The following is a 16,206-nucleotide window of genomic DNA, read 5'->3' on the forward strand; positions in this document are numbered from 1 at the left end:
TAAAGACAGGCAACAGACAAACAGAAAGTACACGTTACTGTAAGTGACTTGATAGAAATAAACAGTGTGCACTATAAGAAGTGATAGGAAGTCATTTCAGGTAGATCATTCTGAGGTTCTGACATTTAAAAAACTGGTCTCCCGAGAATTAGAAGACGCCAGCGCTGCCCCTAGGGAAGGCGTTCTAGGAAGGATTGGCAGAGACCCTGGGGCGGGGAGGGATGGGGAAGGCCGTGGTGATGCGAGAGCACTGGTCAGGCCGGGCCTGGAAGAGCTAGGCCTCGACCCATCGTGAGGGGTCTGCTTTGCTGGGGTATCTTACTTCTCAGCTTACGTTTTCAAAAGATCATTCTGGCACGTGGGAGTCTCTTAGGCTGCCATTATGGTAGGCCAGGTGTGATGGAATGGCTCTGTGGTCTCCAGCGGGCAGGCACTAAATCTTTACATCCCTAGTATTCGTTTCATCTTATGGGGAAAAACATTTTTGGATAGTTGGTAATTTTCTCACAGTTCATCCTAGGTAATAGGATACAACCCAGACGTAATTCTTTTCAAAGCTCATGTTCTTTCTTAGTCCCCTAGACTTCTTCTTTGAGTTGGCCAACACTTTTATTTCATGAATGTGTGTATCTGTATCTATATGTATCTTTAAAAGTTTTAACTGCTATGACTTTTTCAGTATGAAAAGTTGATCTCATTCACTTCTTTCCCGGTGTGGGGATTCCTTCTATAGCACTTTGAATTCAGATGTGAACCCACCATTTTTAGCAGCCTTTCCCCCACAACTTTTTTCTTTTTTTAATTCATTCAGAAGTGGCCTCCTCACTTATCTTCCATTTTGAATTTCAGTTTTTTTAAATCAGTGTTTTTAAAAATATATTATAATGGATGTATGTGCTACTTGAGTTCCCAAGTGGCCATGTACTATGTTCCAGTGGAAGATTATTTTTTTTTTTTAAATACCAAGGAGTTTGTAAGTTTTTTTTGTCTATTCATTATGTCTAAGCACTCAAAACAGTGTCCCTAATTCATGTTAAATGCTCAATAAGTTTTGTTTGTTGAATGAGTTAATCTGTTAAGATTTGTAAGCATGGATTCATAAAGCATCATGGTGTGCCAGCTGTGCTTAATGTGCTGGGATGTTTGGGGTAAAGAACAGAGAGATGAGTGAGTTGTGACAGTCATCACAAGATTTGGACCATGACCCTGTCCTTCTGGTATCATAACATTTACAACTCCATTCCTTCCCACTGGCATCCAAATAATTCACTGTGAATTAACTTGAAAATCTTATCCTCTGTTATATGCCCCTCCTTTCTGAGACTTACTCTGCATTCTGACCCATTCCCTTTGTCAGTTCTGTTCAGTGACTTTCATGGGAGCTCTTCTGCATCAAAGCCTTCCCTTGGGATTTTTCCCAAGGCTGGGTACACCAGTCTTTATCCTCACATCAGCTGTTGCTTCCCATCATCAAACCCAATAGATGCTGAAGTCTTAGCTCCTTCTTGAATTTTTTTTTCTAATAATAAAGTAGGTTAATATAGTATTCTTGGCTCTGCCATCCCAGTACACACATACATACATGTCACTCCTCACAGTATCCCGCAGTGCCTGTGTGACTTCTGGCTTCTTACGGTAGGTAAATGGTTAGTAACTATGAATCGTGTGCACAGAGTGGGATAAGGAAGAATTTGAATCATTGGCAGACACCCTTTGGTATCAACAGGCCCATTTTCTTCAGCCAGCATCTTTCAAAGGCCTAGTTTTGTGTCATTTTGTTTGGGGGCTGCACTGGGTCTTTGCAGGAAGAGAGCTCCCATTGGCGTGCGGGATTCTGTAGTTGTGGCGAGTGGGCTCCGTAGTTTGCAGCAGGGCGGCTCAGTAGCTCTGGCACCTTAGCTGCCCCTCCGAGTGTGGGAATCTTAGTTCCCTGACCAGGGATGGAACCCCAGTCCCTTCCATTGGAAGGTGGACTCTTAACCACTAGACTACCAGGGAAGTCCCTCTAAAGCCTATACAAGTTGGTGAGAGGAGCCTTTGTCTTCACACAGTTCGGTAGCTAACTCATGATCACATTAAGAGACTGTTCAAAGAGAAAGACAAAGCACTTTGGAAATGTAGTGTCTTCTTCAAAGACAAAGAAGTCAGAATCCTAGTTCAGCTACTGACTTTAATCCAGGGACCATTTCCATTTCACTAGTTTTATTACTTTGGGTACTTGCAAAAATATTGCCTATTAGTAACAACAGGATTCTTCCTGCTGCTGACGATTTACTGACAGCATACTTTGTAACTAGTAAGTCAGAGTAGCAGATGGATGGTGAAAACATTTGCAACCCTGTTTTGTGGACACTGAGTGACGTGTGTAAGGAGGACGACGACCTCCTCCCCTCCGTGATGCTCAGGCAGGCCACCTGGCCTCATTGGTGAGCGCGCAGGAGTAGTTTGTCTGTAAGCCCAGTGTCACCTTCCAGGAAATACACATCCTTTAACAAGTTTACTTGCTCAAAGACACTTCCATGCTGCTTTAAACAAAAGATGTTAGGAGGCAAAAGACGACTGAAGGCAGCTCTGCCTGTCTGCTCAGTTAGAGTCTGGTTCCCTGAAAAGACTTTTGACTCAAGTGTTGGCTGCCCTGTCCGGATGGTGGGGTTTCTGCTTCCTTTTGTTCAGCCTTGTAACTCCAGCTACATCTCCTGAGACATTTGCAGAGGAAGTAAGTACAGGCAGTGACTGGGAAGGCTGGGTGTAACCATGAACTGTCTTATTAGGATGTTCAAATATAAACAGTAGCAGAAACACTGCCAAAAACAAGGCAGTTCCCTCTCCACTGAAAATATGTACAGCTCTATTTTCAGACTGATGGGAACACAGTTTAGGTGTGGTTTAGATCATGCCAAGGAACCCAAGGCTTCAAGACAGGCATGGAAAAGTTACCAGGATGGTCAACATTTTTTCTGAATTAACTTCTCCCATCCCTTGTTCCATATGCACTGTAACTCACCAGAACTTTGGATGCTCGGTACCTGTAATGTCCACAATCTGATTGCCGTGGAGATACAACATGGACAGAGGACTAAGTTTGTTTTTTAACTAAAGAATTGCAAATAGAGTCAGAGCCAGAAAGTGGTTTTGGGTGGCTTATTCCCCCAGAAGATGTGGATATTTAATGGCACGGTCTCTGTTTTCCTCATTTCCAACTGCTTGCTAAACAAAATTTCAGAGTCATTTTGATCTACTCCTTCTCCTACCCATTTAATCAGTTGCCAGTCTTGTATTTTGCTACTAGTTCAAAGATTCCATAGAGCAACACCTGGGTAAAGGGCCTTATTATTGTTAGTTATTATCTTTGTTTTCCTCCTTAGCTCAAATTATTAGCAATCTCAACACTGTTGTCTCTTTCTAGTGCATCTCCTAATTCTGCTGGCCATCAGAATTTCCTGCCAAACCTAGTCTCAAGATGGCTAAGAAGAGTGTCAGTGGTACAGAGAACCAGTCTGTCATCCAGTAATGTAGAAACCTGGGTCTTAGAGGTCACCTTTTGGAAAAGAGACTACCATGAGAAGAGATGTGTTACCCTGAGTATAATCAGGGCCTGGCATTTTCTCTGGTCTGTAGCAAGCACTCTGAAAACGCTCCAGAGGAGCCACGTTGGGTGTGTGGCCTTTAAGTTATCTCACTGTGTGAGTGAGAAACAGTGGAGTTGTTGACAAATAGACCAAAGATGAAGGCGTGATTTATTGGTCGCGCTGATAAACCTGTTTCTGAAAGCAGGCGGGAGGAGGGGGAAAGGTTTTGTGATCAGCCTCTGCCTCCTGGGCGGCTTACTTGCACACGCTCAGCGCGGTATTGGTCACACGTGAGTATGGGCTGCTCGCCGCTGCTGTCCCTGTGTGCAGGGTGTGGTCGGAAACGCTGATGCTGGTTTTGACCTTCTTTCCACACTCTGTCTGCAGACTCTGTCCTCTGGCTAATGGCGCTGACCACGACTGGTGGCATCTGGCCCGGATCACCAGCTCTCCCTCCAGCTGTGGGCCGCCTGACCGCTTTTCTCTAAACACACTCGCTTCTCTGGAACCGCCGCACACTCACTCTGTTTTTGTTGTCGTGAGGAGATACATAACATAACAACACTCACCACACGAGTGTACAGTTCAGTGGCATCAAGTACGTTCACATTGTCCTGCAGCTGTTGGATCACCACTGTCCAGAACTTCTTTGTCTTTGCAAACTGAAGCTCTGTACTCAGTAAACAGTAACTCTTCATCTCCCCCTGCCCCCAGTCCCTGGCAATCACCGTTCTATTTTTTGGCTCCAGAATTTGACTATCCTAGGTATCTTATATAAGTGGCATTGCACAGTATTTGTCCTTTCATGACTGGCCTATTTCACTGAGTATAATGTCTTTGTGGTTTATCCATGTGGAAGCAAATATCAGAATTCTGTCCTTATTTTAAGGCTCCATTGCATGTATAGACTACCTTTTGTTTATCCATTCATCTGTTGATGGCCAGTTGGGTTGTTTTCCCCTTTTATCTATTGTGAATAGTGATGCTGTGAGTGTTGGCTTATAAATATGAGTACTGTTTTCAGTTCTTCGGGGTGTGTACCCAGAAGTGGAATTGCTGGATTGTATGGTGATTCTGTTTAAGTTTTGGAGGAACCCCTGTACTGTTTTCCACATTTTACATTCCCAAGAATTTACGTGCACACAGGTTTCAGGTCCTCTGTATTCTCACCAACACTGGTTATTTTCTGGAGGTTGTTTTGTTTTGGAGGGTGTGTATGTGTGTGTGCGTGGTTTAAATAACAGCCATCCTGATGGGCATGATGTGGTATCTCACTGTGGTTTTGATTTATTTCATTTTGTGACTGCACACTCGCTTCTGTGCTGTTTCCGTCTGCACAGAGCCAGCCTTCCCGGTTTCTTCACCTGCAGCTGCGTGTCACCCACACGAGCACCACAGCAGTGTGTCTTCTCTCTGGGCATGTCCACTGGGCTCCCACTCCATTTGACATTCTTCTCACCACCTTTTACTCAAGAGCAGATGAAACCAGCTCCAGTCTTTCAATATAGGTAACTTTTAAGCATCTGAAAGACATCTTAACACTTCAGACTCAACCTCGTCAAAGAGAGGCACCATCACCGTCTCCTCTGGACTTCCTACGTCTTTTTCTCAGTGTGGGGTTTTTCTCTCTCTCTCATTTCTGTGGATTCTGCCCTTTGTAGCAGCTCACTGACCTGCTGCTTCCTCTGTGTCCCACGGGGGCCACCTGTCCCCAGCCCAGGGACACACCTCCGGACCAGAGCTGCCTAGACGCCTCTTACTGGGCTGTGTCCCGGTTGTTCCCTGCTTGCCTTCCTTCCTTGCCTATAGAAAGGAGCAGTTTTTTCTGCAGTTTTCCCAGGATGATACTGATTTTTTCGCTCCCTTGCTTGTGTAACTGGGGTCGGGGGTTCACCTTGGTGGAGGTTAAAGCTTAGATTCACGGCTGCCGTGTCCCCCGTTCTTTCCTCAGTCATACTCCTGGACACCCTTGGTCTTTTCGTGCTCCTCAAGAACTTGTAAGGAGAAGTCTCTACTCTGAGTTGTGAAGCCGCCTCCAGAACCACTGACTGGACGCACACACGCGTGTTTCTGGGAAAGAGCGGTCCCTGGCTTCCCTCAGATCCTTGACGGAGTCTCTGCCACCAAAGGCCACGAACTCCAGCTCTGAAGTGTCCTGGCGGCCTTGCTCAGCCTCTTTTTCTCCATGGCAGGAATTCCCAGTGTCACCATCTCCCTTTTAGGCACACTTCCCCCTTGGGGGGCCCACTTTCTATACCACCAGCCTCATTAAGCTTGCCCCAAATCTCTGAGCCAGAAATTACCTTTCTTTATACTAGAGACTCCCTTACCTCTTTGGGTTTCAGGTACTCATGTACTTATTCTGTTTCACAAGCTAATCAGTACTACGCAGTCTGTATTCCATGGCTGTGGAGTTATTTCATGAGCTCTGGTAATCCGTGGGTCCATATGGTTATATGCATTGTCCTAGGGTGTGGATGCAGGTATAACCCTTGATGCCTTATACTTCATGTGTTTATTTCTGGCCAAGCTGGATCTTCTTCATTGGTGCACAGGCTTTTATTCAGTTGGGGGCTCCTCTCTGATTGCAGGTTTCTCTCTGCTGTGGCTTCTCTCGTTGGAGAGCACGGGCTCTAGGGCACGTGGACGTGGGTCCGTGCAGCACATGGGCTCGCTGGCGGCCACTCCCAGGTTCCCGAGCACAGTAGTTCTGGCCAACGGGCTTTGTTGCTCTACGGCATGTGGGTTCTTCCTGGATCAGGGATCACACCCGTGTCTCCTGCCATTGGGGGGCGGACTCTTAATCACTGAGCCACCAGGGAAGTCCATCCTTGACATTTTAGATGAACGAAGGTGCCTCATACTTGTGAACTGTGGGACCTGTTGTGCAAACTGTCACCAGGCTCACGACTCGTCTTCCTCCTGCTGCACCTCGGCACTGTTCCTTGCCGAAAGTGGGCATGGTACTCCCCAAAAGCTGACTGGCCCGCTGTGTGGTTTAATCAACAAGCTAGCAATAGGAAGAAGTCTTCTTGGGCTAGATTTGCTCACCCTTTCCTGGTGAGGAAGCCTCTGATTTACCTGAAATCATACTGCTTTTCAGTGTAGGTTTTAGTTTGAAATGTTTGTGAATGAGTCCTGATGCCACAGAAGGAGCTCCCTGGAGCCGCATAGCTGTCAGATTTCCTGAGGTTTCCTTGAGTGCTTGGAAGCGGTGAGCCTGCTCAGCACATTGTTGGTAATTAACTGTCAGTGACTGAAAACGCAGGCTCCTGAAAGCAGACAAAGCCAAGACAAACAAACAGAAAACATTTCTTTCAGTTACAGCATTTTGATGTTCCAAAAATTGGCACCCCCAGTTTCATATTTTAGTTTTCTCGTTATAATACTTTACTTTCTAAATATTTTTGTCTAATTTAAGCAGTGACTCTCTTTTCCAGCCAATAATCTCCAGAGATGTTAAATGCTCCTTTGCCAGATTTTTTCAGTTTCATATTGCTATTAAAAATTGTTTAAACAGTTGAATTCTGAGACAAACGTTAAGAACAAGAAGAGGTAATTTGCAAGGGTGGGTGAAGAGCACCGGACTGGGAGTGAGGAAAAATGAGTCCTCACTCCATCTCTAAATGCTCTGTTACCTCCTTCAAGTCCCTTCACCCCCTGTGCCCGCCCCACTTTCTAATGGATCTGGTGAAGGGAGGCAGAGTGATCATCATAAAGGTTCTCCCTTTAGTTCTATCCTTAAAAATCATTGAGGATAATAAATTCAAAGATTATTCATTAAGCATCTGCTCTCTACTCATGGGGAGATCTGTGGACATTTTAAAGATAGGATTCACTTCTCAAGGAGCTTATGGTCTTTTGAGCAGATGCAGTTACCAGTACAATATAGTTGGCACATAAATCTATCATCCCCAAATCTAGCCTCACCCGTGATGCCTCGTCTCAAAAATGGCGATGTGCCTCCCAGTGGGACAGGCATCAGGTCCCATCCAGGCAACAGTAGTCTGCAAACTTGAAAGTACCATCAATTTAGAAATACAATGAGATGTTGTACAGTTTTGTTTTGTTTTTTTTTATTAGTTGGAGGCTAATTACTTCACAACATTTCAGTGGGTTTTGTCATACATTGATATGAATCAGCCATAGATTTACACGTATTCCCCATCCCGATCCCCCCTCCCACCTCCCTCTCCACCCGATTCCTCTGGGTCTTCCCAGTGCACCAGGCCCGAGCACTTGTCTCATGCATCCCACCTGGGCTGGTGATCTGTTTCACCATAGATAGTATACATGCTGTTCTTTCGAAACATCCCACCCTCACCTTCTCCCACAGAGTTCAAAAGTCTGTTCTGTACTTCTGTGTCTCTTTTTCTGTTTTGCATATAGGGTTATCGTTACCATCTTTCTAAATTCCATATATATGTGTTAGTATGCTGGCTTACTTTTCACTCTGTATAATGGGCTCCAGTTTCATCCATCTCATTAGGACTGATTCAAATGAATTCTTTTTAATGGCTGAGTAATATTCCATGGTGTATATGTACCACAGCTTCCTTATCCATTCGTCTGCTGTGTTTTACAGTTTTAATTCTGGTATCACCTGTCTTGTTTCAAACTCTTCTTTCCAAAGTCACCATAAACCTCACGGTTGCCCAATTCATTGACTTCTTTTTAAAAATTTATCAGTTCCAACTTCTCAGCAGCAGTTGACACTGTGGTCCTACCTTCTCTCTCCAGCCCTCGGCTTTTCTTAACTTCCGTGAAACTCTAATCTCTGAATTATTCTGCCTGTACAGTGTGGCAGTCTCCGGCTCCTCCCCCACATATATTGTGCAATAATGCCTTGTGTAAAGTGGAAGAGAAGAGTTGTTATCTGGCCCAGTGTTTGTGTGTGTTACATTTGTGACCTGGGCAGCAATGTAGAAAGCATTTCAGATCTGATTCCCATTTCTCCTGATCACAGGACACTTTGTCCACCCTCATTTCAGGGCCTAATGTGTGCAGAATGCTGTGGAAGACTTATTTACTTAAGTTTTCCACATCTCTCTCACACCCACTGAGTTCTTTGAGGACTCAGTTCTTTTACTACTTCTCAGTTCTTTTACTACTTCTGCTTTTAAGGCTTGACACAAATGTTTTGATACATTGAAGATATTTAGTACTTTATTTAATGAGAGAAGGAAACGAATCTGAGGGAGTTTGGCATTATGTCTTCATAGAGTCTTCCTTTCCTAGAAAGTAATCAATAGATTAAAAAATAGTTTCCATTTTAAAAGAGTGAAAAGTTGGAAGTATGTTTCTAATGAGCAGTCATGTTTAAAACCAGCTGAACTACATGATCATGTTTTATTTACTCTCATCTAGTCTGTTTCACTTTTTCCATTTCATATTCAGTGCTCTGATTTCATTTAGTTTGTTTTCCAGTTTCTCCATCTCTTAAAATTTTTTCCTCATGCCTCTATCAAGCTTAGTAGAAAAACTTCTGTTTACATATATATAAATAATGTGTATAATATATATATTTTTAGAAAACTTATGAATTTTTGCCTACTAAAAAATTTATGACATTTTGATTCTACTTAGTAGGAATAGAATGCTAGATTTCTAATTTTTTTTTTCCAATTATTTTTATTAGTTGGAGGCTAATTACTTCGCAACATTGCAGTGGGTTTTGTCATACATTGACATGAATCAGCCATGGAGTTACATGTATTCCCCATCCCGATCCCCCCTCCCACCTCCCCTAGATTTCTAATTTTAAAAAGTGCAACCAGCAACAGAGGTTTACTGTATGGCACAGGGAACTACAGTCAGTATCTTGTAATAAGCTATAATGGGAAATAATTTCAAAAATAATACATGTGTATGTGTATAACTGCATCACCTTGCTGTGCTCCTGAAGCATTGTAAGTCAACTGTACTTTGGTAAAATACATATATTTTAAAAAAGGAAAAGTTGAAAGTGTATCTCATATACTCACATGAGATACCATTCACACCTGTCAAGTTGGATACATCTAAACACAGGTAAGAGCAGTAGCAGGTGTTGGCGAGTGAGTGGAGAAGTCAGATCACCCGGACATTGGTGGTAGGAATGTCAAATGGCACGGCCACTCTGGAAAAGCCTGGCAAGCCCTCAGACTTTATTAAACGTAAAGTTGTCATCACGTGACATAGCTGTTCCACCCTTCGGTGTATACCCAAAAGAAGTGGAACATGTCCTATGCTCGTATATGGATATTCATGACAGGATTATTCATAACAGCAGAAAGTGAAAACAGCCCACATGTCTATCAGCTGAAGAATAAATACATAAAATGTGGGCATATCTGTACAGTGTTATGGATTATTTGGCAGTAGAGTACAGTACTGATAAATGCTAAGACACAGATGAACTTTCAGCCTTGAACCTTAAAAGTTAAGTGCAAGAAGCCAGTAACCAAAGACATCAAAATGTATGATTCCATTTGTACAAGATGTCCAGAGTAGGCAAATACATAGAAATAAAACATAGATTAATGGTTGCCTGGAACTGGGAGGGGAGGGGTTTGGGGTAGTGTGTGACTACTGATGGATGCAAGCTTTCTTTTTTGTGCCGTGAAAATGTTCTAAAATTAGATAGTGGCCATGGTTTCCCAACTGTATTAAGACACTGGACCATTGAACAAGCTATTTAATTGTTAAATAGGTGAGTTTTAGAGTATATGAATTATGTTTCAATTTGTTGTTGTTCAGTCGCTAAGTCATGTCTGACTCTGCAACCCCATGGACAACAGCACATCAGACTTCCCTGTCCTTCACTGTCTTCCAGAGCTTGCTCAAACTCTTGTCCATTTAATCAGTGATGCTATCCAATGATCTCATCCTCTGTCATCCCCTTCTCCTGCCTTCAATCTTTCCCAGCATCAGGGTCTTTTCCAGTGAGTCGACTCTTTGCATCAGGTGGCCAAAGTACTGGAGCTTCAGCACCAGTCCTTCTGATGAGTATTCAGGGTTTATTTCTTTTAGGATTGACTGGTTTGATCTCCTTGCAGTCCAAGGGACTTTCGAGTCTTCTTCAGCACCACAACTGGAAAGCATCAATTCTTTCATGCCTGGCCTTGTTTATGGCCCAGCTCTCACATCTGTACATAATTACTGGAAAAACCATAGCTTTGACTATACAAACCCTTGTCATATATTTCAATAAAGGTCTTAAAATGCAAAATTGCACAAAATGTGAAATTACACACAAAAATGTGCAAATACACACACAAAATGTGATGTGGTATGCTGGATTGCCAATATCTGTTGAATCATCAAAAAGCAAAAGAGTTCCAGAAAAATATCTACTTCTGCTTTACTTGACTATGCCAAAGCCTTTGACTGTGTGTATCACAACAAACTGTGGAAAATTCTTTAAGAGATGGGAACACCAGACCACCTGACGTGCCTCCAGAGAAATCTATATGCAGGTCAAGAAGCAACAGTTAGAACTGAAACAGTGAGACACTTTATTTTTGGGGACTCCAAGATTACTGCAGATGGTGACTGCAGCCCTGAAATTAAGACGCTTGCTCCTTGGCAGAAAAGCTATGACCAACCTAGACAGCGTATTAAAAAGCAGAGACATTACTTTGCCAACAAAGGTCCATCTAGACAAGGCTATATAGTTTTTCCAGTAGTCATGTTGGATGTGAGATTGAACTATAAAGAAAGCTGAGCACTGAAGAATTGATGCTTTTGAACTGTTGTGCTGGAGAAGACTCTTGAGAGACCCTTGGACTGTAAGGAAATCCAACCAGTCCATTCTAAAGGAAATCAGTCCTGAATATTCATTGGAAGGACTGATGCTGAAGCTGGAACTTCAGTTCTTTGGCCACCTGATGCGAAGAACTGACTCATTGAAAAAGACTCTGATGCTGGGAAAGATTGAAGGCGGGAGGAGAAGGGGATGACAGAGGATGAGATGATTGGATGGCATCACCGACTCAATGGACATGAGTTTGAGTAAGCTCCCGGAGTTGGTGATGGACAGGGAGGCCTGGCGTGCTGCAGTTCACAGGGTCGCAAAGAGTAGGACACAACTGAGCAACTGAACTGAACTAGCTGACCCTGGATTGGATCCTGGAACAGTAAAGAACATTAATGGAAGGAGTGAAATCCAAAGTCTGGAGTTTAATTAACAAAATGTTCCAGTGTTGGTTTCGTTTTTAAGTTTTAATTTTATTTTTTAACACCACAGACATTTTGTATTGGGGTATAGCTGATTAATAGTCATTAAGGAAGACTCAGGAACCTATAGAAAAGTTAGAGTGGATATTAGTTGTCTTTTTATGATCACTCAGGCATAACCACTCGAAACATTGAATCAGATTAAAGCTTTTCACCATATAGGTGTCATCAGGAGACTTTTGGCCACTGCTACCTTTAAGTATAGCAGTACTATTTAATATACACTAGTTGTCAACTGAAGTGAAGTCGCTCAGTCGTGTCCGACTCTTTGCGACCCCATGGACTGTAGCACCCAGGCTCCTCGGTCCATGGGATTTTCCAGGCATGAATACTGGAGTGGGTTGCTATTTCCTTCTCCAGGGGAATCGTCCCGACCCAGGGATCGAACCCGGGTCTCCCGCATTGTAGGCAGACGCTTTACCGTCTGAGCTTGTCAACTGAACTGAACTGAACTGTCAAAACTGTGATGGGGTCTGAGATTTCATCCTACCTACAAGCTACCAAGTCAGCCTGACAGTTTCGTGGCTGCTGTCTGAAGTCAAAAGCACCCTGAGCATCAGCTTCTTATTGGTGCTGCCGGCTGCCCTGCTCCCGGCGGGGCAACACGAGGGGCCCAGGGGGATGCTTGTCACAGTCGTGGGACCCCTGAGGTCTTACTGTGTGCAGTAAGCCTGCCTCACTTTTGTTGTGACTTCACACACCTGTCTTCACACAGAAAGAAACAGTATCTCTATCTCCCCAGGCTGTGGAATGAAAGGACAGGCAGTGTCCTTTGCTCACTAGACACGCACAGGGAGATCCTTGAGGAGTTGTCTCCCATCACTAGTATGTTCTCGTCATCATTATTCAGAAATCAGTGTGTTTCATTAAAGGGATTTGATTTAATTTTCTTTCTTTCAATATTTATGGTATATTATTTTAAATAATACTCCACTAACTTTTTTGTTAAATATTACATTATTTTTGTATTACTTATATATTATTTTGCAAAATGTGTAACTCATTTTCTGTTACACACAAATGCCTAAAATGACATGAAAAGTGATGTCAATTCGTCCCTCAAGTATTGACGATGAAGAAAATTCTGTTTACTCATTAGCTATTGAGTAACGTCTGAAAAGGTGAAGAAAACATTCTCAGATCAAGAGTTTTAATAAAGTTTCCTAAAATGTTGAGTGGAGAGGTGTTGAAGATCATGGACTGGGAGAGAGCAATGTCATGATAATTCAGAGTGGCTCGGCATTCTTCACTGTTGTTAAAGGGCCTGCTTTTAAAATGTCCGTTATCTCTTTAAAATTTGTTGCTATGTTCATGTAGCAAAAGTACAGTAATTATGGACTCTTGCTTTTCCTGTTGACAGAGAAACTTTTTTCACTGGAAGTGAAGTTTGGCTCCTTTCAAATGAGGTGCAGTTCACAGTCAGAAAATCCTTCTCTAAATGAAAGGGTCTGTTTTGTTTTTTAAGGAAAATTTGCTGTTTCCATTCTTTGAAAGATGGGGATTGGGTTTGTTAAGGTTACTGAATTTGAGGTTTCTTCCTTATACTCACTCAGATTGCATTTTGAAAGGGGATACTTTGCATAATCCCAGGGACCCTGCTGAATATTCTTTTCCATTCAAGGATCACTTTCAAATTTTTGGCATCATTCTGTAACACACCAGGAGTTGAAACACTGATGGCCTCTGGTCCCAGCCTCCATTCCTCTCTACTGGGAAAAGAGCTGAAGCGAGTCAATGATTTGGTGTTTGTTTCCTGTGGCTCTAGGTTTGCATAGTTTATTTGCAAGCAGTTTAATTTCTTGCGTTTGCTCTTTGTCAGACAGTTGTAATTTGACAGAATGCCCCATAACTTTCTACCTTATTTGCTTAGCATGTTTAGGAAACCTGTTGTTCTTTCTCACCCATATAATTTAGCATCTTCTCACCAAAGATCAGAAATTGACAAGTGTAGGTCCTGCAAGCCTAGTTATTTTTTGGCAAGAGAAATAATACAAACTTCTTCGAGCTAGTGTGGGGATTAAATAAAATGATATATGTTGAATTATTAGGATGAATTGAAATAATGTATGTAGAATTCTTAACCTGATACCCAAAGTACAGTGATCCTTGAATAAACAGGAATTATTTTTGCACTTTTTTTCTGACTTGCAAACCAGGATGTGAAATACATAGTTCAACATTTGATCCATTTTACCTGTTAACTTCTTTTTTTTATTTCACCCTTGTCTGCACCATGATCTTCCTCTTTGTATGCCTTTTTCCGTTTTGCTTTTTTTTTAACGCATGACTCTTACTCAATCTCTCTTTCTTTCCCTTCAGATAAACCGAGAAAACTGGTGTACCGTTGAGCCGTGCCCTGACGCAGCATCTCTTCTGGCTCCCACGCAGAGGCCAGGTAAGCGGGGATTCCCCATCTTCCGGTTTGCTTGAATAACTGCATCCAAAATGTCCCTTTTCCAGAGCCACCATCCCACTCTAATGCAGAGTGTTGGCGATCTGTCCTTCATGAGTATTAGTGGGATAAGTGAGAAGAGTATTGCGTGATTTGGGTTCCTAGGCCTTTTATCTATTCACAGCTGAAAATGAATGTGTAATTACCTAAATTTCATTTCAGTAGTAAGTTTCCACAGGTGGCTTTATGGTTGATTAATTCATCTGAAGGCATATGTGCTGTGCATATATGTACATGTGATAATGGTTTCTTAATATGATAAAACTATAAATACATGTTATTAAAGACTAATCTCAGGTCTCTTGATTTTGGCTGCGCATTGAAATTACCTGGGGAGCTTTAAAAATATACTGATGTCTGGGTCCTACCCCCCTGGCGATCCCAATTTAATTAGGCCGAGGTGTGGTCTGAGCATCAGATCTCTAAAAGAGCCTTTGGTTCCTCTGCTGTGTAGCCTAGATTGAGAATCGTAATCTTTGGAAATACTGTCAGCAGTTGAGGCTCTCCTTAAGCACCCACGAGGTAGTAGTGACATTAGATGAGGGTAAAAGGCCCTTAAGACCTCAGTGGTTAATGACACAGTGCATGTGTTGTGGTCGTTAGGAGTCCTGACTTTTCACCCACGTTGAGCCACTAATTCACTGTGACGCAAGGTTTGTTCCCGATGTCTGTGCTCTGTTGTCTTCCATCCCTGAAGCCTACTGGCTTTCCTTAAGGGAAGAGTCCAGATGACTGGTGAGTAATTCAAGTACCCTACGCCTGTTCTTGCAGCTGGTAATTTGCATTTTGGGCTCTTGAGTCTGCTTTACCCAACAAAACCTCTGTTAACCTTTTCAGTTTTTCCTGACTTGCTTTAAAAATTACTGAGTTCTCATTTGCTGGTCATTTTAGAAACAGTTTAGCTGTGGATGTATGGTAGTAGGAGGAAATTTAAGAACAAGATGGTTCAAATCCTCTTCCTAAAGAGAAGTGTCCTGCTGATTCTCAACCCTCTGACTTTGCTCCAAAGAAAATGTTGGAAACAAATATGAGAATAGTTTTTTTTTTTTTCTATTTTTCTCTCATACAGAAGTTAAAGAATATTATTATGCTGTTGTTGTGTTTAGGGTCTCCAAATATTGTAAGATTGACCTTGCTCACAGATGTAACTGACCCATTCCCCATCTAATCCCCTAGAATCTTCGACTTGAAAGTATACTACTCACTCTGTTTTAGTTCCTTAGCTGTTCGGGGCTTTTTCTAGAAGTGTAATTATTCTCAGCCACTCAAGCCGTGAAGTTGTTTGCCCTGTAGAGGTTGCCTCACAGTTAGAATATTGACAGGAAGGTTCTCCACATGCCACAGTTTATTTTTACGCCTTAAAAGAGGTGAATTTGAACCCCTGAGCATTTTCCCCAGTGCATAATCTTAAATATCGTTGACTTTCTCCATACCGCAGCCCCCTGAAAGACTTTGATTCTTTCGAATCTTTTTAAACCTCAGTTTAACAAAATCCTGAATTATGCTCCTGAACTTCAGGCCTGAGATTATGATTGTAGGCATAGTTTCTTGTGGATTCTAGATACGTTCAATCATGTAGGTTTCTTTCTTTTGCTTTTAAAGAAAAGCTCAAGAGAACAATAGTGTTAGACTAAATAAGATAATAACCTTTATTTAACATCACTTTGCATACTCTTCAGGCTTTCCTAGAGGCTCAGAGGTAAAGAATCTGCCCACAGTGTGGGACACTTGTGTTCGATCCCTGGGTCAGGAAGATCCCCTGGAGAAGGGAATGGCAACCCACTCATTCTCCATTCTTGCCTGGAGAATCCTATGGACAGAGGAGCCCGGTGGGCTAGAGTCCATGGGGTTGCAAAGAGTGGGACATGACTGAGCGACTAACACTTTCACTTTCTTTCACTTGTATGATCTTCAGTCCAGGATAAATGCACACTTATTTAAGTAGAAATAAGTGCACATGGATTACGG

At 42.6% G+C, this 16,206-nt stretch overlaps 1 protein-coding gene across 10 annotated transcripts in view; it reads left to right on the forward strand.

The window, feature by feature from the left end:
- AKAP13 (A-kinase anchoring protein 13) overlaps positions 1-16,206 on the forward strand; it is a 316,668-nt gene that overhangs the window by 206,389 nt on the left and 94,073 nt on the right. For all 10 annotated transcript variants that reach the window (XM_061158636.1, XM_061158639.1, XM_061158640.1 and 7 more), the window contains one exon: positions 14,106-14,181. In XM_061158636.1, coding sequence (XP_061014619.1) covers positions 14,106-14,181 — 76 coding nt within the window. The remainder of the gene's footprint in view (positions 1-14,105; positions 14,182-16,206) is intronic.

Source organism: Dama dama, chromosome 13 (genome assembly GCF_033118175.1).
Source record: "Dama dama isolate Ldn47 chromosome 13, ASM3311817v1, whole genome shotgun sequence".
Lineage (NCBI taxonomy): Eukaryota > Metazoa > Chordata > Mammalia > Artiodactyla > Cervidae > Dama > Dama dama.